The 25,335-nt window shown below is 33.4% G+C and overlaps 1 protein-coding gene across 2 annotated transcripts in view; it reads right to left on the reverse strand.

Moving 5' to 3' along the window:
* The window catches only part of LOC118194879 (actinia tenebrosa protease inhibitors-like), a 34,468-nt gene extending 10,107 nt beyond the window's left edge, over positions 1-24,361 (reverse strand). The window contains exons 1-6 of one of the 2 annotated variants that reach the window (XM_035366088.2): positions 24,204-24,361; positions 18,478-18,663; positions 11,045-11,242; positions 4,380-4,556; positions 3,895-4,062; positions 1,043-1,210 (exon numbers count right to left, since the gene is read on the reverse strand). In XM_035366088.2, the coding sequence (XP_035221979.1) occupies positions 1,043-1,210; positions 3,895-4,062; positions 4,380-4,556; positions 11,045-11,242; positions 18,478-18,663; positions 24,204-24,255 (949 nt within the window). In that variant the 5' untranslated portion in view covers positions 24,256-24,361. The remainder of the gene's footprint in view (positions 1-1,042; positions 1,211-3,894; positions 4,063-4,379; positions 4,557-11,044; positions 11,243-18,477; positions 18,664-24,203) is intronic. The other variant, XM_035366089.2, reaches the window with a different exon arrangement.
* Positions 24,362-25,335: the final 974 nt, after the last annotated feature.

The raw sequence follows: 25,335 nt of genomic DNA on the forward strand, positions 1-25,335 counted from the left end.
ACTAAAACGCCGTCTAATAAAATCAGTCAATTGGCAATCCACCACGAAGTATTTGGCATCACCCAAAACATTACAATTTGGACATAGATCATTATCTTGTACATGAAATCTCTTTAAATAATGAGGAAACCTACCATGTTCGGTGATAATCTGATTCATACCAATGTCATCATAGATTAAAACTTTATCTGTAATTTCAATATTAATCAACAAATTATTTTTCCTTGTTGAACTTTTCCACACATCTTTCCATATATTTATATAATATTTCTTCATACTCATAATGGCAATTTGTCTAGAACCAGAATTTTCCATAATGGGTGCATTAGTTGAAATACATTAATTAATTAGAGACCTGTATTATATTTATTATACCTGTATTATTATTTATAATTAGAGACCTGTTTATAATCTATATAAATTAGAGACCTGTATTATATTTATAGAAATTAAATAATGAAGAGTCTACATAAATGTATGTATGTTTCTCGCATTGTGATAAAACAATGGTACATGGAGCCATCAAATTTTGAATAACGTACGTTTTCACCCGATTATGGGCACCTGGAAGCCCGAATTTGGAATTTGTTTTATTATCTGTTTCATATTTTGTATAACATATATGAGTTTTTCATTAAGAAACTCAGCGATTTCCAAAGGGAGCAATGGCAACACTGTAGTGGAAAAAAAAAAAAAAAAAAAAAAAAAAAAAAAAAAAAAAAAAACCTTTTCTATCTCCAATGCACGAGACTGTGTATCGGAAATTCTAAAGGTATGCTGCTGTTGAATTGAATTTTATGTGTTAATTGCGAAAAACTTGATATTTAATAAATACAGGTACAGACAAAACGTTAAAAACGTCCCTTTGGGCGGAATATAAAATGTGAAAGCATTCAGATATTTTCTGCTTAGAAATTTCTTGCTTTCTTTTTTCCTTTTTTCGCTAAGTGTCTATTTTTGCCAAAAAGCCCGAAAAATGAAACAACTGACTTAGAAATAACATGGTGTACAAAAACTGGGGCGTAAATGATAAAGATCGTACCAACACAAGCAGATTCGCAGTCGTTTTGAGTCAAAAAGTTGTTGCCATTCCCTCGGCAGCCCCCATAGATGAACGGCTTACATGTTCTGGTCTCTTTATTGAAAAAGAATCTCTGGAATGCAGCTCGACATGGACCAATAACTTTCTCTTGCTCACAGACAGAGATATCTGTTTAAAAAAGGATCAAAAATTAATATTCCACGCGGCTCTTTTCTTGGTTTCGCACACCGCCATAAGCAAAATGTAAATTTTACTCCTGGTGTCGTTCTTAACCATTTAGAAAATAAAAGCTCTTGATGTGTGTTTCCACACTTGTAACACTCTTGCATTAACACTACACTTTAATTTGACATAAGTTTAATAGTACACATTATTACAGTCTATTGCTTTAGAATAGACACTTCAAAGCCATTTTCTCTCCAAATCATTCTTCATAACCATGATAATGACTGTCACGAAAAAGAGGTCCAGTCATCTAATTTACTAAAATCTTCTGTGGGGTGATGGAGACATATGATATGGTCTTAAATAATGGGAGGTTAGCTACGACCTTAAAGTGCCTATTTTAAAGCAGCAACTATATCATCAGAATTATTATATTGGTCCTTGTATAAGACATATTTTACTGTTTGAAATAGATGTCGCTGTGACGCACCCGAAGTGCTTAGCTTTCCGCAGTTGGTGTATTAATGTGCTAATTGAGTTATCATACATTAGACGGCATTGTAGGAAACGTTTTGGAAAAACGGATTTCTCCCGCATTTTGTAACGGAAGGTTTCGAGCCGAAGTAGTTGGGTTCAGGCAAGTGTTGGGAATGTGTACCTAGAACATTTTCGATGCTGGAAAAAATGTTTCGCTTGCAGCTTTTTCTGGCTTAGATCTTCGCTAAAGAAGTTACCTTCCTGTAAATCAACTAATCAGCTATGCTGGAAACGAAGATTCTTGGAAATACACTCATGTCCATAAATTAAGGATAATTCGGAGTCACGCGGAAATCGAACTCTAAAATAAATATATCACCTGTAAAATCACTACACACATCTTCAAGAATTTTATGCAAATTTCAGGAAGTAACCAGATGACACCGATGGTACCTCACAATGACGAGAGTGTAAGAGAGTGATACATAAGGAATACAGGCGAAGAAGTAAAATTGTTCGCAGGCGCTTTACAAGCATTTCAGTGCAATAACCGAATAGTTATGACACAAAGGACGCATTTGGATGATTTTTTACGTGGTAGAATTATCGGCCGTCTGGAATGTGGGCGTACCCAACTGGAAGTATCAGACGAACTTGTAATTGCCCAGAGTGTCATCTCCAGGCTTTGGCAACGATTCCAATATAATGGTAATGTGAGTAGACGTTATAGCACAGGTCGCCCTAGAGTTACAACGCCGAATGAGGACCGGTATTTAGCAGTTACTGCCAAAAGAAACAGGCGGAGCACAGCCTCAGACCTGTCTCGTCAGCTCTCTTCAGCACTGTCGCCTGCGGTTAGCCTGGAGTAGAGAGCATGCATTGTAGATACCGTAACAGTGGGCTTGTGTTATGTTTTCCGACGAGTCCAGGTTTAGCTTGCAGTCTGATTCTCGCCGGACTTTCATATGGAGAGCTCCAGGTACCCGTTACCACCAAGAAAACATCATTGAACGACACCGTTACGGTGGTGCAGGAGTGCTCGTTTGGGGTGGAATTATTCTGGGTTCAGAACTGACCTGCATGTTCATATTGGAACATTGACAAAGCAAATCTATCGGGACGTCATTCTGGAACAACATGTACGTTTGTTTCGGGGCGCCATGGGCGTACAATTTGTGTTTATGGATGACAACGCCCGTCCTCACCGTGCAAAAATCGTAAGCGAATGCCTTCAATCTGAGGATATCACCCATATGGATTGGCCAGCATTCTCACCGGACTTGAATCCAGTATAGCACGTGTGAGACATGCTTGGCTGACGAGTTGCAGCCCGTCAACCTCCTCCTACATGTCTACCGGAACTTCGGACAGCATTGCCTTTTGAGTGGTGTAATATCCCCCAAGATCAGATCGATAATTTGATACTCAACATGCCTAGGCGTTGTACGGACTGTATTGCATCGTCTGGGAGACATACAATGTATTAACAATCATACCAACCATGTAATAGTGGTTTTTTGTAAATAGTTTTTTTTTGTAATTTGCTCCAGGGAGAAAAAATCGCTAATTTTTTTAATAATATCAAACATATAGCATCTTTTTTTGCTCTTTACCTTTTGTTTAATAAATAAGCTTTACAAATAAGTCAAATTTGTTTTGCTTCTAACTCTTCCATTGCCTGATTTTGCATTATCCTTAATTTATGGACATGAGTGTATTTATTTCGACTCGCAGTTGAGGTTGGCTGAGATGTCTGCTAGCGGTTTGAGAGCGATTAAACATTATTGTATCTAAGCCGTTTCAATTACGGTTTTACAGAAACTTGGAAGATGCAAGAACAAGGCATTTTTCTATTTATATTTCGATCTAAATTTGTGGTATTTAATTTAATCTACTAGCATTAAATTTTTGGAGGTGTTTTACGAGGAGGAGGCTCATTGTCTTACCCAACTTAAAAATCCTTACGCGTGTCCTTATTGTCCCAATCTCTGGCCTCTCTCATATCCTCCCATTTACAGAAGTGTTTTAAATGGCAAAAACATTCATATTTCGTACTTTAAGTGAAGAAATATAGTCATGAAGAAAAACGTCAAACTTTAAGTGAAGAAATATAATTTTTAATGCGGAATCCTGCTTCCTATACTTATATTTCAAAAAGCATACATAATCCACCTGACAGTTTTTTGATAGCTTTCAGAAAAAAGGCTTACCCACACATAAAGATTCGCAGTGTTCTTTGGTTAAGAAATTGTTCCCATTTCCTCCGCATCCACCGTAGACGAACAGTTCACACTGTCCAGACAACTTGTTGAAATAGTAACGACGAAATGCACCTGTGCATGTTCCAGCCATTTTCGCTTGCTCACAAACAGAAGTAGCTATTCAAAAAGGAAAAAGCGCAAAAATGAAATAAGAAAGAAAAAACATGTACTATTAAATTTTTACGTTCTTATAATTGGACATAAATAGAATTAATCTCAAACAATTCACTCCCTCAGAAGTAACCAAAATTTTCTAAACAGTCCGTGCTTTGTCAGAAGTCACGTTTGTTCGTCATCAGAATAAAAATGAGTGCAGTTAATGAGTTGATGAATTTCTAGTTTATGAATCATAAATACTTCCATAAATAAATCATTATAAAAATTATTGGGTTTAATAAATAAATCAATTTCCAATCATGGGAAGCAAATATTACCTTCGCAGTTTTCTCTGCATTCCTCTTCCGTGTAGAAATTATTGGAATTACCACCACATCCTCCATATGTAAAATTTTTGCAAGTTCCCTCATTTTGATCGTAGAAGTATCTTATCAAGGAGGCATAACAATGTCCACTGTCGGCCGAGGCGCTGCAGTCTACTTTTGATGGTTCAGCTAAGAAAAAAGGTGCAGTTCTTTGCTTAAATGATTAGCTTCATAAACATAATAAATTTTAATTATTTTGTTTTCGTTGAAACAGTGCATTAGGTGAGGTTCTTCGCTTACATTATTAGCTTTATAAACATAATAAATTTTAAATGCTCTTATCCTGGTTTCGTTGAAACAGTGCATTAGCAAATATTCTACACTTTATGAATTTAACATATATTTTGATTGATAAAATATTTTAGCACATTTTATCGTCGATAAAAATAAACCATTGAATAAGTAATGTCTTAGATATTTAATTCTAGTTTAAAAATTTCAACTTCTTTTAAAATCTCTTGCCTTAGAACCAATTCGTTTTATGGACATTAATACTATGCTCTGTAATTCTGATTTTAATAAACAAACCAGAAATAATTCTATTCAGAAGAATTAAAAATTACAAATGAAGGAAAAGTTTTTCATATTGCAGTTTGAAAAAAATTCTTCAAAAATCTCGCTTTCGATGCAGCAGCTCCTCTTGAAGTTACTAAAAGAGATTCTGTTTGGCTTTCCCATAATCGTTTTCTTGTAAATAGTATTAGTACCCTAGTACCCGGTTCTTACCCCGTTTCAAGAAAAACGAGCTTCTTTATGCTTTTTTCGGAAAAGAGTCCTACATAAGCAAGTATGGGATATTTGTACATCGTACCAGATCTAGTCAGATGATCGCTGTACTGGACTTGTACTGACCGGATGTGTATTATGCCTGGTATGTACTGAATCGTTTAATGTGGATTTTTCGAGACAGCTTCTTTTAATACGTTCTTATTTACAGACACTAGTCATCCGAACGGATAACATCTTCTCGGCTGATATTTTCATACTTAAACTTCTTAAACTACCTTGAACACTGTGGACAGAAAACAGCACTTTTTCCATACATAGCACAAAGAGCAGTATGACTACCATTTTCTGTCCCTTTTTACTTCTTTGTACAAAGTAAATGAAGTCCATTTGCATGATTTTCTGTATGGCATGTGTATGTTTGTACAGTTTATATATAGCTTTTATAATATTTGAAAACTACTGTAAACCAAAAAAACTGAGAATTTCATGTTGAATTTTTATTTTATTTGGAGTTGAGTTTACGAAATGTATTTTATTAAAAAAAACTGTAATGATTCCGTGCATAAAATTTTTTAATATTAAAATATTCATCAGATTTTGGACTCACTTAGAAAATAGTGCCCATATAAATAATTCCATCCAATTTCAAGTACGTACCATTAGCCATTTTTAAAATATCATGCGCGCAAGGTGGAAAAATGATGAAAAATTTTGTCACAAAGCTGATTAAATTACAAAAATATCTGTGGCAACACAAACTTTCTGGTTACTAGTTTCCAAAGCAGCTATATTATGTAGTCAGCGGTAAAAGGTTGGAGGTAATTACTTATAAAATAAGTAAAATATCTCAATTCTTGCAACAGTCACATAATTCGAAGCTCATGAGGGTTTAAGGTGTATGAGCCCTCTTTAAATAGATTCAAAAGGGATTTTTTTCGTGACGTCTGTACGTATGTATGTATGTCATAACTGACTGGCCGTAAAACGTTGAATTTTTGTATATGGGACTGCTATAACATCACGTTGAGCATTTCTCTCTTTTATTGCAATCAGCAGTGCCAAACGTAAATATATGTATATATATATATATATATATATATGTAACCACCCTGTTATCCGGCTTAAGACCTTTACCCTACCTTTATTTTCGCAATCGTTGGTCTTAGTCATATACTTCCGTATGCAAAAGTGTTTTGAATGAAGAAGATATTCCTGTTTTGTCAAAGTCAAATGTCAAATTTAAAAAAAAAAAAATTTCGGCAAATATCGAAATTTAATGTAGCTTCCCTGTTCGTAAACTGATATTTGGGAAAGTGTTATACTCGTTATAAAATAATAAATTTGAAGAAGTTTGACTCCTTTATGACAAAATTGAGCGAGATATTTAACTTCAAAATTTGCAATTTTTGATGTCATTTTCAACTTGCCTTGGGTTAATTAAGTTAGAATAATTCCAGGAAATAAGTTTAAAATGAAATGCAGCCCAAAACGCGTACAATTTAGTAGGCCGTACAAGGAAGTCATGTGATGTCCATATCATATTTTTTTTTAAATAAAATATAGTATGACGAAAAAGAAAGTTTGTGTTTTGCATATTTAGCACTGCACTGAAGCAAAAATTATGCCACAACACAGGCTAGAATTATACAAAGTGAATAAAAGAGATCGTATTTAAATATCCGCATTACGCAAACGTCACTCTTTGCCAGTAGCAACAAAGTAATAAGTAAAAAAAAAACGCTTCGATTTGAAAAACCGCAGATGACCGGGATGACCTAATACCTGATCTTCCACTGAACATACTTGATGCATCATGGAAGCCTCCGAACTGCCAGGAATAATACATCAAGCACATAAGAGTAAGACGTACATTATTATGGAAGTTCCATTAATGTGCTTTTTCCGCATTTATACGCTGTTATAAATGCCTAAGTATAGACCGTTATTTTGCAAGCACAGAAATTTGTTACAAGCAGCCTAAGTCTTTCTATTGTCCTTTATAGTTTGTATGGATATAATGTGCATAATCAGTTATTATAAAGTCGAGTTTTTTAAGAATACTACTACGAATTTTGTGCTTAGATAGGGCTTAGAAAGACATCTAAGTACTTAGAAAACTTAGATGTCTTAAAGACTTTCTATTGTCATTTATAGTTTGTATGGATATAATATGCATAATCAGCTATTATAAAATCGAGTATTTTTTAAGAATACTACTACGAATTTTGTACTTAGATAGAACTTTGAAAGACATCTAATTATTTAGAAAGACTTAGAAGTCTTTCTATTGTCATTTATAGTTTGTATGGATATAATATACATAATCAGTTATTATAAAGTTGAGTTTTTTAAGAATACTACTACGAATTTTGTGCTTAGATAGGACTTAGAAAGACATCTAAGTACTTAGAAAGACTTAGAAGTCTTTCTGTTGTCATTTATAGTTTGTATGGATATAATATACATACTCGGTTATTATAAAGTCGAGTTTTTTAAGAATACTACTACGAATTTTCTGCTTAGATAGGACTTAGAAAGACATCTAAGTACTTAGAAGACTTAGATGTCTTAGAAAGACTTAGAATTCTCTCTATTGTCATTTATAGTTTGTATGGATACAATATACATAATCAGTTATTATAAAGTCAAGTTTTTTAAGAATACTACTACGAATTTTGTACTTAGATAGGACTTAGAAAGACATCTAAGTACTTAGAAAGACTTAGAAGTCTTTCTGTTGTCATTTATAGTTTGTATGGATATAATATACATAATCAGTTATTATAAAGTCGAGTTTTTTAAGAATACTACTACGAATTTTGTGCTTAGATAGGGCTTAGAAAGACATCTAAGTACTTAGAAAACTTAGATGTCTTAAAGACTTTCTATTGTCATTTATAGTTTGTATGGATATAATATGCATAATCAGTTATTATAAAATCGAGTTTTTTTTTAAGAATACTACTACGAATTTTGTACTTAGATAGAACTTTGAAAGACATCTAATTATTTAGAAAGACTTAGAAGTCTTTCTATTGTCATTTATAGTTTGTATGGATATAATATACATAATCAGTTATTATAAAGTTGAGTTTTTTAAGAATACTACTACGAATTTTGTGCTTAGATAGGACTTAGAAAGACATCTAAGTACTTAGAAGACTTAGATGTCTTAGAAAGACTTAGAATTCTTTCTATTGTCATTTATAGTTTGTATGGATATAATATGCATAATCAGTTATTATAAAGTCAAGTTTTTTAAGAATACTACTACGAATTTTGTACTTAGATAGAACTTTGAAAGACATCTAATTACTTAGAAAGACTTAGAAGTCTTTCTATTGTCATTTATAGTTTGTATGGATATAATGTGCATAATCAGTTATTTAGTCGAGGTTTTTAAGAATACTACTACGAAATTTGTGCTTAGATAGGGCTTAGAAAGACATCTAAGTACTTAGAAGACTTAGATGTCTTAGAAAGACTTAGAATTCTCTCTATTGTCATTTATAGTTTGTATGGATACAATATACATAATCAGTTATTATAAAGTCAAGTTTTTTAAGAATACTACTACGAATTTTGTACTTAGATAGAACTTTGAAAGACATCTAATTACTTAGAAAGACTTAGAAGTCTTTCTATTGTCATTTATAGTTTGTATGGATATAATGTGCATAATCAGTTATTTAGTCGAGGTTTTTAAGAATACTACTACGAAATTTGTGCTTAGATAGGGCTTAGAAAGACATCTAAGTACTTAGAAGACTTAGATGTCTTAGAAAGACTTAGAAGTCTTTCTATTGTCATTTATAGTTTGTATGGATATAATATGCATAATCAGCTATTATAAAATCGAGTTTTTTTTTAAGAATACTACTACGAATTTTGTACTTAGATAGGACTTAGAAAGACATCTAAGTACTTAGAAAGACTTAGAAGTCTTTCTGTTGTCATTTATAGTTTGTATGGATATAATATACATACTCGGTTATTATAAAGTCGAGTTTTTTAAGAATACTACTACGAATTTTCTGCTTAGATAGGACTTAGAAAGACATCTAAGTACTTAGAAGACTTAGATGTCTTAGAAAGACTTAGAATTCTCTCTATTGTCATTTATAGTTTGTATGGATACAATATACATAATCAGTTATTATAAAGTCAAGTTTTTTAAGAATACTACTACGAATTTTGTACTTAGATAGAACTTTGAAAGACATCTAATTACTTAGAAAGACTTAGAAGTCTTTCTATTGTCATTTATAGTTTGTATGGATATAATGTGCATAATCAGTTATTTAGTCGAGGTTTTTAAGAATACTTCTACGAAATTTGTGCTTAGATAGGGCTTAGAAAGACATCTAAGTACTTAGAAGACTTAGATGTCTTAGAAAGACTTAGAAGTCTTTCTATTGTCATTTATAGTTTGTATGGATATAATATACATAATCAGTTATTATAAAATCGAGTTTTTTAAAGAATACTACTACGAATTTTGTACTTAGATAGGACTTAGAAAGACATCTAATTACTTAGAAAGACTTAGAAGTCTTTCTATTGTCATTTATAGTTTGTATGGATATAATATGCATAATCAGTTATTATAAAGTCGAGTTTTTTTAAGAATACTACTACGAATTTTGTACTTAGATAGGACTTAGAAAGGCATCTAATTACTTAGAAAGACTTAGATGTCTTAGAAAGACTTAGAAGTCTTTTTATTGTCATTTATAGTTTGTATGGATATAATATGCATAATCAGTTATTATAAAGTCGAGTTTTTTAAGAATACTACTACGAATTTTGTACTTAGATAGAACTTAGAAAGACATCTAAGTACTTAGAAAGACTTCGAAGTCTTTCTGTTGTCATTTATAGTTTGTATGGATATAATATACATAATCAGTTATTATAAAGTCGAGTTTTTTAAGAATACTACTACGAATTTTGTACTTAGATAAAACTTAGAAAGACATCTAAGTACTTAGAAAGACTTCGAAGTCTTTCTGTTGTCATTTATAGTTTGTATGGATATAATATACATAATCAGTTATTATAAAGTCGAGTTTTTTAAGAATACTACTACGAATTTTGTAGTTAGATAGAACTTAGAAAGACATCTAAGTACTTAGAAAGACTTCGAAGTCTTTCTGTTGTCATTTATAGTTTGTATGGATATAATATACATAATCAGTTATTATAAAGTCGAGTTTTTTAAGAATACTACTACGAATTTTGTATTTAGATAGGTAATTTTAGTAGAATTATAGGTAAAATTGTTGTATTTTTCTGTGTAATGTAACGCGAGACAAATTTTAAGAGAATGCTCTGTCGGAAATGTAAGAATAAGGGGCACGAGCATTTAACATTGAGTAAATGGGTATCTCTGTATTTTGTACTGAAATTGAATAAATGTAATTGACCACTATGTTAGCTGTAACCATAATTCCACCCTCGTATTGCTTTTCAGCAATTTCGAGAAGCAGAAAGTACTAGAAATGTCTCGCGGCCGGTTGAAAACTATTTAAGTGAGAGCATCTGCTCTCAGTTGTTTAGTTAGCTGCTGTTGTTATTGTTGGGAGTTCAAAGTGAGATCGGCTTAGCTTTCTCTTAAGATGCGCTTTGCTGTGCGTTGTATTTAACGTTCTTAGTAGTTTGAAGTGTAATTACGGATTATCCTGTGAACACCTGCACAATTTTTTAAAACACTACAGAGTTCTGAAATATTTCTTTTGATAAAAATAAATTTTTATTAAATTATTATCGGATTTGTGCATTCAATCTGTTAAGAACCAGTACACAAGCAACAATACATACAATACATATCCATGAAACTTTGAGTATGAATGAGGCGAAAAAATGGAGTATGAAATCTCAGTAAATACCTGCTGTTCTAAAGCAAGTTTGTTCACATTCGTTTTCTGACCGGAAATTGTTTGCATTTCCGTTGCAGCCTCCATATACAAATGCCTGGCACTGTCCGGTAGACTTGTCGAAGTAGTATCTAAGAACTGAGGCGCGGCAGTCACCCGCGTCGGCAGTTAAGTTGCAAATGTCAGAAACAGGATGCTGCGTTCTTACGTCTGTTCGAAAGTAAAACGGAATAAAATAAATTGACACATCTGTTGCTCATTAAAAAGTACGAAAAATTAACAAATCTTCAAAACTTTTACAAAAATGAAATCTGAAACGGTTGACATATGTTTTAATATTATTATTATTTTTAATAGTATTATTATTACGTGTTTCGCCCTAAGACTCTACACGGAAGGAAGGGATGCCTTCCTGGAGGACTTTCTAAGGAAAACTGACTCGTATCAACACCTTAAGCATGGGGAAAACCTCAAAAACGTCCATGCAGCGAGCTTGTTTGTGCGATTCAAGCCTCGGACCGAACTACCAGTGTTCAGGGACTTTACCGCTCGGCCGCTGGTGGTCGTGTCTCAATCTTGACGAAACAATTTCAGAGCCTTACTAAATATGCTGCGAATCGATATTTAGACACGAGTCATCTTACGAGACAATTGTACCAACCTTAAACACTCAGCAATTTTGGAAAAATATTTTTCATATAAAAATACACAATGATGAGATAATTAGTTACTAATATATTGTAGCTAATTAATGAACCACGGTACTTACGTATTATCGCAACTACCTTCGCCCAGTATGGAGAATTTTACGGAAGAAAAAGAACGATTACTTTTATTGAAAGAAATATATATACATATATGTAACGAACGCTAGCAAACAGCCTCATGTACTGCAGCGCCACCTTATCGGACGCTATTCAAAACACCTACGCTCGAACTGTTTAGTTTGAGTTTCGGCAGAGGACTATGAACATGAACTTTTATTTTCGTTTGAGTAATATTTCTTTGTGTTACTTCTTGTTAGTTTTGTCATGTAACTTTCTTTATGTAGTGTTTGTGTTTAATTAAATTCCTTTTGTTAAATGTTAAAGTTTGTATGTTTTAAATTTTACCAGTTTTGTTTAACAACTTTACAGCTAGCCGTGGTCACAACGCTATAAAAAAGAAAATGGCGTCCAACGTGGGACCGAAGCCTCAAAAATTTAAAACTTATTACCGGAAGAGGAGCGCAATTTTTTACTTCGAGCTCTTCCTGCGTTAAAAAAAGAAAATTACCACTCTGGTGATATGGAAAATTTTGATTTTTGACAATCTGGAAATTAACAGCCACCCTAGGAGTGAAGGATTAATCCAATGTCCTTGCGCTTATTGTAAAGCAATCATGTAGTAACTAGGAATTGTATTTTATATAAAGTTAAATTGATTATGATAGTTTAACATAGAGTGAAAGCATGTTTAATTTTCTAAATAAAAAGAAATAATATTTGAGAATAAAAAAGAAATGGATCAACAGAAGGAAATGACTGAAAATATGTCATTAAAAGTCAAAGCTACTGGAACGGACGAACCAAAGAATAAATGTGGAAATTCTTCAGATCCTAAATTCAATCTTATTAGTCTCAGTTATCATTGGTTAGAGAAGAAACCTAAAACTCTATTTGAAAAACCTGCGAAGAAATGGAGCAACTCAACAAAGGCTTGGAAGAAGAAAAATAAGATCTTGATGATGAAGGGGAGAAAACGGTTTCAAAACTGAAAGGCTCTAGTTCTACAACAGATGATTGTTCTAGTGAACCTTTTAATACTCTCATAGAATTAAGAGAAGTTAAGAAATAAAATTCAAATTTAGAAAAGGAAAATAAGTGGCTCAAAAATGTGTTGCATTAAGTGCAGTCGTCTAGCAAAAGTAATGAAGATAAACAAAATAGTAATTCCACAGATGCTGCCTAAGTTGCCTTCGAACTATTCTGACATTTTCAAAATTTTTACTTTCAAAGTTCCTTTTACAGTAGGATGGATATGATATTGTAATTTGGCTTTTAGAATTCGAGAGTGGCTTCAAACCAGGGGGATATCCAACCCCATATAATGAACTTTTCAAGAACTAATTCTATGTTAAGTGAATCATTCCGATTCAGTGATGTTTCAGGGAATCATCCCTATTCCATGTTAAATGAATCATAACGATTCTGTGAAGTTTGAGTGGAATAACCCTGATTCCATGTTAAATGAATCATCCCGATTCATTGATGTTTTGGAGAATCATCCTGATTCTGTGCAGTTAAATCTATCATTTCAAACTCGTCATCAAAAGATTCCCGGTTTACTCTTCATAGAGATGAATGTGAAATATCTTGCGAACTCTTCGTCGAGACGTCATCAGAGCCCGAGGGGGAGTCTATAACCTAACGCTAAATGGCAACAGTAAAAAAAAAATGAAACATCAAACATCTGAACCGTTAGTTAAAAAGAGATTCGACAGCTTTTTGCATGGACATAACTTTTCCTCTTATCCAAGAGTAATTGCTTTATGTTACTTTTATTACTTTTGGCATGTAATTCTTCCATGTAGTGTTTTTTCTTATAATTATAATTCTTTGTTATTTGCTTGGTTAAATGTAAAGTTTACATGGCCCTCTGGTTATATATACTAAATATTACTTCTCAATTACGTATTTATGGTACTTACATATTATCGCAACTACCTTATTAAAAATCTCCACGGTTTCAGTACGCAAACAATCAGTAAATTTAGTCCCAACAGTAGAAAGTAACCAGTAAACCTATTTACCATAGTAGAAAAACAATGAGTAAACGTAGTTGCAAATGGGTTTTGGTTTTTTTGCGGTGAAAGTTTCGTAGCCTTCGCTTCGAAAAAGATTCGAAGCATTTTTCCTTTAGAGATTTTGCAGTAAAATAATATACTTCTTGAAAAATTTCCCCTTTCTTTCTTCTATTAGAGGAAAATCTCACAAGCACAAATTTTAAAACCGAATTTAGGACGAAACATAATTATAATTTTTCTAGAAAAGCAGTTGGAACTCGGAACACAACAAAAAGAACATATACGGAAATGGCGATGCAGGAAATTGGTATATTTGTCATGCACAGGTTTGCTTGAATAATTAGTATGCGCTTGGTTACCATAGCTTGGAGAATTCTGGAAATTTGGCATTTTGAGCTTGGGTGCTTGCCATAATTTGTAATCCCAATATATAAATATATATAAAGTACTACAACGGTATATGGAAATGTGGCTCTAACTGGCAATTTTTCAAATTTTATGTATAAAGTTCTACAACGGTACATGGAGATGTTGGTCTAATTGGCAATGTTTCAAATTTTATGCATAAATTTCTACAACGGTACATGGAGATGTGGGTATAACTGGCAATTTTTTAAATTTTATATATAAAGTTCTACAACGGTACATGGAGATGTGGGTATAACTGGCAATTTTTCAATTTTTATGTATAAAGTTCTACAACGGTACATGGAGATGTGGTTCTAACTGGCAATTTTCAAATTTTACATATAAAGTACTACAACGGTACATGGAGATGCCGCTCTAACTGGCAATTTTGCAAATTTTATATATAAAGTTCTACAACGATACATGGAGATGTGGGTCTAACTGGCAATTTTCAAATTTTATATATGAAGTACTACAACGGTACATGGAGATGTGGTTCTAACTGGCAATTTTCAAATTTTACATATAAAGTACTACAACGGTACATGGAGATGCCGCTCTAACTGGCAATTTTGCAAATTTTATATATAAAGTTCTACAACGGTATATGGAGATGTGGTTCTAACTGGCAATTTTCAAATTTTATATATAAAGTACTACAACGGTACATGGAGATACCATGTACCGTTGTAGTACTTTATATATAAAATTATACAACGGTACATGCTCTAACTGGCAATTTTGCAAATTTTATATATAAAGTTCTACAACGGTACATGGAGATGTGGGTCTAACTGGCAATTTTCAAATTTTATATATAAAGTACTATAACGATACATGGAGATGCCGCTCTAACTGGCAATTTTTCAAATTTTATATATAAAGTTCTACAACGGTACATGGAGATGTCGCTCTAACTGGCAATTTTTCAGATTTTCACAATATTATTTGCCGATTAGCTTAGTAATAAGTTTTTCTGATGAAAACAGTTTCTGAAAGAATGTTGTCATTCCTCGCTTTGAAATCCTTGAGAATGTTAATCAAAAATTCGTTAAAGTTTTACAAAATATGAAATCGATAATAAAACAAATTCCAAATTTCAAATTTGGGCTTCCAGATGCTCATATTCGCAGGAGGATTACGTCATTCAAAATTCGATGTCTCTAGGAACCGTTGTTTTATCACAATGCGAGAAATATACGTACATTTATGAATATTCTTCATTATTTAATTTATTCAAATATAATACAGGGCGATAATATTTGGTGGCATCAGTTTGAAAAGTAATATATCCATTTATAGTCAATCGCAAAACGAAAACAATAGTCCCTCAGGGACAAAGCCCCTTTGGCTTAATAATTAAAATTGTATTTCTCCATGCCACGCAGCGCGAGACAAATTTTAAGAAAAAGCTATGCCAAAAACGTAAAAATACAGAAAAAAATACGTGCGTTCAGCAATGAATAAATGGATATCTCAATAATTTGTATTGAAATTGAATAAATGTAATTGGCTACTGTGTTAGCTGTAACCGTAATTGCATCCTATTATTGGTTTCCAGAAATCTCGAGAAGTAGAAAATGAAAGAAGTAGAAAAATATATTTCGCGCGACTGTTTGAAAACTATTTAAAGACGGAGAGAGACATGTCAGCTGAGTTGTTTAGTTAGTTACTCAGTTATTGTTATTGCGATTTATTTAGTTCTGCGGGAACCGAGACACTCGAATTAGCTCTCTCTTTCGATAAAGCATTGCATTGCCTTGTATTTTAGCGCTCTTAGTAGTTTGAAGTATAACTACTGATTATAATTGCTTGATATTGTGAACACTTGTGGGAATATCTCTGAGAAAAAATTCCAGCGTTCTGTTATATTTCTTTTGATAAGAATAAATTAACCTTTTATCGGACCTGTGTATTCAATCTATTACGAACCTGTATTCATGCGACAGTATGTACGTGAACTCATGTTGCAGTGTTGTTTCGGCCTATTTGGAAACTTTATAGAGGCATTAGGTATTTTTAGAAGCAGGCAAGATGAAAAATTAGCAACGCCTTCGCCGGGAATCGAACCACGGACCTCTAGAATACCGGCCCAGCGTGAAGAACCACTACACCACGAAGCACGCTAGGAAGGCGGGAGAAATACCTTATAACTTTCAAAATGCTGCAGAATATTGCAGATGTATCTTCTCTGGAGATAAAAACCATATATTTAATCATATTTACTGAACCATTTGTGGATATTTGGCAGCTAATTAGTACTGATAGCATTATTTTTTAATGTATAGAATCAAGTGTAATTTTCACAAATTAACCTAAAAATTGATAAAAATTCACCATGTTCCTACTCTTATTTCTGCTATTGAAGACATAAGTAACAGTCAAAAAAAAAAAAAAAAAAAAAAAAAAAAAAAAAAAAAAATCTGAAAGTTTTCAGATTTTAAAGTACGTCCAAAAGGTTTTTTTTTTTTTTTTTTACTTTTTTTTTAACGTTTTGTGTGTTACATTTATTTATTAAATATCACGTTCTTTGCACTTAAAACATAAAATTCAGTTCAATAGCAATGTCTCAAAATAGTCTTGAAATGAGCATATTTTTAGGATTTCCGTTACACAGTTCTGCGCTGGAGATTAAAAAGGTTTTTTTTTCCCTCCGTAGAGTGTTGCCATTGCTTGCTTTTAAATCGTTGAGTTTGTTACTAAAAATTCGTTAAAGTTTTACAAAATATGAAATCGATCGTAAAACATATTCCAAATATCAAAATTGATCTTCTACATGCCCATATTCGTAGGAGGATTACGTCATTCAAAACTCGATGGCTCTATGTACCGTTGTTTTATTACAATGCGAGAAATATAAATACATTTATGCAGATTTTTCATTATTTAATTTCTTCAAATATAATGCAGGACTGTAACATTGGTTGGCAACAGTTTGAAAAGTGAAACGGACATTTATAGTGATTCAACGCAAAACCGCAAAACGAAAACAACAGTCCTTCAGGGACAAGGGACTAAAAAAAATCTGGAAGGTTTCGGATTTTAACGGTCGCCCAAAGGGTTTGTTAAGATTTTTTACGCTCTCGCTGAGCTCTCAGTCTATACCAGTCTGCTGTTGCACTCATTCCTGCTAGCTTTATTATTAACCACCATTTTCTTCTAATTTATGTCATATACGATTCAACAGGAAGTTGTAAAAATCTTAAAACCAGCATAGCAGCGGATGTTTAGAATTCCCGATGAAGTGTTAAGTGTTGGCATATATTTTCTATCGTTTTTCAGTCTATAGTAAATGTTCGGTTCTTCGTAGTAAGATGGCTTGAAAAACTTTTTTAAATCATTTAATTATTAACGTTTTGCGTGTTAACGTCTGCCATCATCATATCACATCTTTCCACTTACACCACATAAAATCTGATTCAACAGCAAAATCGCAAAATATTCAAGAACAGCATACCTTTAGAATTTCCGATAGACAGTTTCGCGCCTTGGAGATAAAAATGATATATTCAATACAGTATTCCCACTGCTCGCTTTCAAATCACTAAGTTTGTTAATCAAAAATGCATTTAAATTTTACATAATATGAAACATAAATTTCAAAATTTAAAATTCGGTTTTCCAGGTGCACATTTTCAGATGGAGGACTAAGTTACTGAAATTTGATGACTCTACGTACCATGTTTTCACATACATATATGCAGAACTTTCATTATCTAATTTCTTTAAAAATAATACAGGGTGATAATATTTTGTGGCAACAGTTTGAAAAGTGATTCCAAGGAGGTTACAGTAGATGAAGTAAGCATGATGTCACAAAAATGTAATCGTCAACAACATGAATTACACTGACTTCTAGAGCAATTATCAGAAAGTGATTCGATTATGAGAAAGTGATTCGCTGTTTACAGGGGACAACGCAAAATCCCGTTTCGAGAGTAATAGCCCTACAGTGCTAATGCTCTTATGGGATAATACTAAAGGAGGTAATAATCAAGGGCTATGATTATTAACTCCCTAAAAAGAAAGTATATCAGGGCTTCTAACATTAAAGTAACCAACCAGTTTCCAAAACCACCAATTAAAATTCGTATTACTATAAAAACTATTACAAAAGCATGAGCAGTAGCAGTATATAATATGTAATATAAAATTGGCAAAATAACAAGCATCATGATATAAATGGTTCAAGATTGGTAGGCCTTATTGATAGTTTTTAGAAACTCGGAACATACTTGAAAGGAATACTCACAATTATCCTGAAACAAGCAGTTTTCTGGCATCACACAGTGACCATCATCAGTCTTGACATATCCTTCGTTACAATGGCATCCCGCATTGCATCTTAAAATGCATGCTGTTGGAGGATCTCGGTAGTTCTCACAGGTCAAGGGACAGGCAGTTCCGCATGAGCTATAATGCTGATTTTCAGGACAAGCTGAAAAAAAAAAAAAAAAAGAGTGAGTAATTTTTTGTGAAGTTATCCGAATAAAAAAACTGTCTTACATTTGTCTAACAATAATGAAAATTACTCAATTTGAAAATAAACTTGCTGACGTAAAAGAAACTAATTGTTGATGTACAAAACGAATATATAGCCAGTTTCCCTTAGAAAGTCCTCCACGAAGGCATCCCTCCCCTTAGGCAGATAGCCCTAGTGTGCTTTGCCATAATTAAATACACACACACACAAAAGGAATATGTTTCGCAAAATTAGCGCAGCTATTGTGTCGGCGAATAAGTTTTGTTCGCAGCGTTTTGTTTGCCCAAAGAGGCAATTTGCTCAGAAGGACTGTTAACCCTTTGTGGCACAGTGTGTCCGGTCTGGACACACCTAAAAATTTCCTTCTGCACGCACAGAAAAATTGAATGAAAAAGGATATATAGGTTACTCTGAAACTTCTTTATTTATAGTAGATGGCAGCTCAAACCACTCCATATATTTTAGCCATGTTTATTTTTTTAAGACCCTCATTTTTCAAAGAAATCTTCCAGAGTTTTTTAGGGTATAAAAGGAATTGTTTGAAAAGAAGTTTCTATGTTATTTTTTGGCTGTATGCTAATCTACTCATTCTATATTAGTTTTAAATTTTTACCTTGAAATATTGCCTAAAATCAAACGGCGAACCCTAGAAGTGCCCAGACCGGGCTCACCGATAATCTAGGACAACTGAGAGTCTGTATTCTTTGTTTCTCCGCATCTCATCGGCCAGGTCATTCACAACAATGCTCGTTTCAGCACTCTTTTTGAAGCTCTATTCAATCAGTGTGCCACTTTGGGCACACCCACAGAATTAAAACGATAAGTGCTATCTTCACAAAACTTTACTTGTGTACTCCTTTAGGCCTATTTAGAAATCAAAGCTCCAACTTTAAAGGGTAGCGTGCCGGAAAGGGTTAACTTCGTTTTGGCATTTTTCGTCGGTTCACCATACATGTCGGTTCACCTTTCATATTGTTGCCACCGAATATTATCGCCCTGCGTTACATTTAAAGAAATTTAAAAATGAAGAGTCTGCATGAATGTATGTATGGTTCTCGCCCTGTAAATAAACGACAGTACTTACAGACATCAAATTTTAAATAACTTAGTCCTCCATTCGAATACAGGCATCTTAAAGCCCAAATTTAGAATTTATTTTATTACCTATTTCATATTTTGCAAAACATTAAAGTTTTTTTGATTAAGAAACTCAGCATTTCAAAGCTAGCAATGGCAACACTGTACGAAAACAAAAACATTTTTATCTCCAGCTCATGAGATTGTGTATCGGATATTCTAAAGATATGCACTTATATAATGCGATCTTGCTATTCAGTTGAATGCAAATAGTTTAAGTGCAAAGAACACGATATTTAATAAGTAAAGGTTATGAAACGCCGCTCTGGGGGTAATATAAAATCTGAAATCTTTCAGAAATTAGTTTTTGCTTATATATTTTGCATTTTTTAATGTTTTAAATATTTTTCACACCTTTAAAGAGCTACTGTTTTTAAGTACACTAAAGCTTTTTAATGGTTTTAAGTTATTGATTTCTTTTATCTTGAGTTCGAATTGGATGTAAAATTAATTCCTTAACAAATTAATAACTAGTTCGTGCTTATAAAGTAGTAGATGAAAGCAATAGTAGAAACTAAGGCAACAATATTGATAAATATTATAAAATGTGTTAAATATAGTTAAACGGTTGCATAAACATAGTTAAACATAGTTTTATGCTATATATAAAAACATGCATGTCTAAGAATTGGTAACTGGGACGTATAAACATAAAATATAAAATAGAATAAACCACAGACGAGATTTGTTGTTTAACTATAGCATATAATAATTTGGACTCTACACGAGATTTTTAAAACCTGAACTTCAGTAATTTCTAGCAGTAAAAACCAATAAGCAATCTGAACATACAGGGGTTGGACAAAAATATGGAAACACCTTTAAAAAAACATGTTTCTTTGCTTAACATGGTGTAGGAAACCCGTTGGCATCCAAAACAGCTTGCAGTCTTCTCGGAATGGATAAATACAGTTCCTGTATGTTTGCCAAGGGAATATTATACAATTCTTCCTGCAAAACGGTGGCAAGTTCAGATAACGATGTTGGCGGTGGATAACGAGAACGCCCTTTCCGTTCCAATGTACACAACAAAGGTTCGATAATATTCAGGTCTGGTGACTGTGGTGGCCAGGGGAGATGGGACAACTCATCCTCGTGCTCAGAAAACCAGTCCTGGACAATGTGAGCTGTGTGAACAGGGGCTTTGTCGTCTTGGAAGACACCATCACCATCGGGGAAAAAATGAACTTGATCAGCCAAAATGTTCACATAAGTCTTGGCAGTCATGTGCCCTGAGACAGTTATCATGGGGCTAGCAGAGAACCACAATATGGCTGCCCAAACCATAACAGAATCCCCGCCATGCTTCACTCTTGGCAACAAGCAGTCTGTATTATAGGCTTGAGATGGCGTTCTCCAGACGTAAACTCGGCCAGAAGTGGGAAACAATGTGAAAGAAGACTCGTCAGACCATATTACTCGCTTCCACTGCTCTATAGTCCAGGCTTTATGACTTAAACACCACCTTTTCCTGTTACAGGCATTAGCATCACTGATGAGTGGCTTCTCAATTGCAGCACGGCCAGCAATTCCCTGTTTATGAAGCTCCCTTCTAATTGTTTTGGTACTCACAGGGTTCGGTAACACAACATTCATTTCAGCAGTAACTTTTGCAGCTGTGGTCTTCTTATTTTTCGTCACAATTGCCCTTAATGATCGTCTGTCACGATCACTCAGGACACACTTTCGTCCGCGCTGTGATTTAGCAGATGATGTTTTTCCGCTTTTCAAATATGTAGAATAAATCTTCGATACAGTACCTCTTGAATCACTAAACACCTCGGCTACCTTGCTTACGGAAGCACCTACCATACGTGCTCCAACAATTTGCCCACGTTCGAAGTCTGTAAATTCTGACATAATGCAATGACAACCTCACATAACAGTACTCCGACAACAACTGAACTGTTTAGCACATTTACGAAGTAGTATAGGTGGCGTCAGTAGTCGAAAACGCCAGCGCCACCTACATATTTCATTAAAATCAATCTTTCTTTTCAAACATGCATTTCACAAGGTGTTTCCATCTTTTTGTCCATCCACTGTATTTTGTAATTGCTTTTCTGTTTGAGGTTCTTAAATCTATAACAGTAGTCATTTTATAGGAACAAAGTACTTCGTTGATAGCAAACAACTTTAGCATTGTGTATAACATCTGATATTTTACACTTTTAATTTGGTTATTTAAGTATTTCATTGACAAAAATATACAAATTTATATTTGCCAGTGCTTTGAAACGAGTGTTCTTTCCGCTTATAAGCTAATAATAATAGTAAAATGTTTTTAAACTTGAAACATGTCTTTTTAGTTATTTTAATAAAAAAGAATTAAAATATAAAGATGCTCTTTAATATTTTGTACTTACGAATACTTACTTTGAGAACATGAACATCGTTGTAAGAGGCAACAATGGTGCGTTAAAATACATTCAGATTGGATTTTGTCTGATACTGTCAAGACACTGATATAAATAAGAATGAAATAATTTTCAGTTAGAACTACAGTATGGAAATATGAAATCGGAGCATGTGTAAAGAAAACTGTTTGGCGCGTTTCGTCTTATAGCAGAAAAGATTCGAAATGTATTACTGTGTTTCTATGAATATCAGACAGAAGAGTAACCATTTTATTCATTTAATTATTCTATTTCGCGGTTAGCTACGTAAACATAGTTATTATAAAAAAAGGAAAACAAATATGTAATGCTCTTTAATAACAATCTATTGTCATTTCAGCGGTTCAACAAGTAATTAGTTATAACAGAGAAGCATTACAGTGTTTACTGCTTTTAAATCGCGTATTTTGGTTATCAATAACGGACAGGTTAAATTTAAAATAAAAATGAAATATCTGCCGAATGGTAACCCACTGCGTGTGTAGATGTCAGTTTTCTTAGTTTGTCTATTAATTTGAATAATCTTAGGCTTCCTTGATGGTTTGATTTGGTTTATTTAATTACGGCAAAGCACACGAGGGCTATCTGCCTAAGGGAGGGATGCCTTCGTGGAGGACTTTCTAATGAAAACTGGCTCGTATACACGTTACACATGGGGAAAACCACGAAAATGCCCATACAGCCAGCCCGTTCGCGGGATTCGAATCTTGGACCGAACTACTAGTGTTCAGCGACTTACCGCTCTAGGCTTTCTTGAATGGGAACACTTTTCTAAATCGCTGAAGTTTGAAATATAAATAGCTTACGTTTTGCCAAGTGGCAACCGATTGCTATTAAATTACCGAGTTTGTTAATTTCGCAAAAAATACGAAAAAAGAAATGAAAAAGGAAGAAAATCTGAAAACTTTCATATTTTATTTTATGCACCAAAAGGGCTTTTTCTTTTAACGTTTTATGTGTTACCTTTATTTATTAAACATCACGTTCTTCACACGTAAATCACATAAAATTCAATTCAATAACAATATCACAAAATATTTCAGAAGTGCATATCTTAAGAATTTCCGATACGCAATTTTGCCGCACTGGAGATAATTTTTTTTTTACTGCGTTTGTCATTGCTCGCTTTGATATCCTTGAGTTTGTTAATCAAATATTCCTTAAAGCTTCATAAAATATGAAATAGACAGTAAAACAAATTCCAAATTCGGGCTTCCAGTTGCCCATGTTCGAATGGAGAACTACGTCATTCAAAATTTGATGGCTTTGGTACCGTTGTTTTTTCACAATGCGATAAATATTCATGCATTAATGCGTGTGTGTGTGTATTTAATTATGGCAAAGCACACGAGGGCTATCTGCCTAAAGGGAGGGATGCCTTTCGTGGAGGACTTTCTAAGGGAAACTGGCTCGTATACACGTTACACATGGGGAAAACCACGAAAACGCCCATGCAGCCAGCCCGTTCCCGGGATTCGAACCTCAGACCGAACTACCAGTGTTCAGCGTCTTTACCGCTCGGCCGCTGGTGGGCCCCATGCATTAATGCAGATTATTACTTAGTTTCTTTAAATATAATACATGGCTATAATATTTGTATAATATTTGGTGGCAACAGTTTGAAAAGTGAACCAACGCAAAAAGTGAAAGGACATAAAATGTCGTTTTGACACTAAGAGCAGTTTGGGTCTAACTCCCCTTTGGGCTAATGAATAAAAAAGAATTTGAAATTTAAAACCCCAGCTTTGATACATGTTCGGGGGATGAGTAAGTATGTTCAAAATTTGGTAGGTCAAGATACTACCGTTTTTTATTCATAATTTAATAATTGTGACAAAATTTTTGAAAAATTCTGAAATACAAACCATTTTATATTAATAGATTTGCAATAAGTTCCAAGTAAAACTAACATTTATTGTAGCTCTATTGTAACATTTATTGTAAATGCAAAAAGGGACTTACCTCCATCAGCAAAAGCTGCAGCAAAACTTGTCAGCAGAATGATAACCTTCATGTTGAGTTTGCGTGTAGTGGGTATTGAGGGAAAGAAAGGTACATGAAAAAGTAACTTCCTTTTATACTCCCCAAACGTATTTGCACGAACCGTCACGAATTTCAGAAAGGCAACCGTGGTCCTTTATAATCGCTTTATACCTGCAACAAAATGTAATTTAAAAGTAGCTATAAAGGGGAAATCCTGACGGAAATACAAGTTTTTACTTTAACTGAATTCTACGTCACAATTCTTCTAATAATACTAGTGATTCTGTGCATTATCCGAAGGATTTATATTTGTATACCTTTTTGTTACATTGGGTATAATCACAATCCAAGTATGCTCCTATATTCAGGAACTGACCTTGACAATAAATAAAAAAAATCTGATGTGTACACCACATGACTTCCTTGTGCGGAATATTAAATTATACACACTTTTTCTTGCATTTCATTTAAACTTATTGGATTCAATTAAATCTACTTCGCCGACAGCGCATGAATCATAATAGAATAAATGCATTCTTTAAAATTCACTCTAATATTTGTTTACCATAGCGACACTCTGGCGCTAGATTCCCTTAACAGTATTATATTGCATTCATATTATAACTCATAATGCACAAAATTTATATCATTTAAAGAATAGAATTAACTAATCGTTGCCACATGTTCTATTCAAATACTATAACAAAGCTAGAACGATGTATAAAAGAAATTAAGCAAACAAAAAACAAAACAAAAAAGAAACAGTTTTGCACAGACGATTGAGTATTTCTTATTCAATTAATTCAGTTCTCACATCACGAGAAGGCAAAAATACATAAAAACTCAAAATATCTATATTAAAAATTACGAAGTAAATTTTAAACACTTATTTCCTCGAAAACATTGCAGAAAGGATTAATCATGATTTAATTGGCAATAATAAATGAAAGCGTTAGTTATCTTTGTTGTTGCGAAGCTAAGTTTCTCTAGATTGGCAACAAATCCACTAGTCTGCTGTTTCAAATGTAAGCAATCAATGGCCGCCATAAAAAAAGGCTTAGCGGCACTTAAACAACTTTAAAATTGTTGATAATTCTAAAAATATTGCATA

This window comes from Stegodyphus dumicola, chromosome 4, assembly GCF_044657685.1.
Source record: "Stegodyphus dumicola isolate Sdum_Otavi_A_Nest chromosome 4, ASM4465768v1".
Lineage (NCBI taxonomy): Eukaryota > Metazoa > Arthropoda > Arachnida > Araneae > Eresidae > Stegodyphus > Stegodyphus dumicola.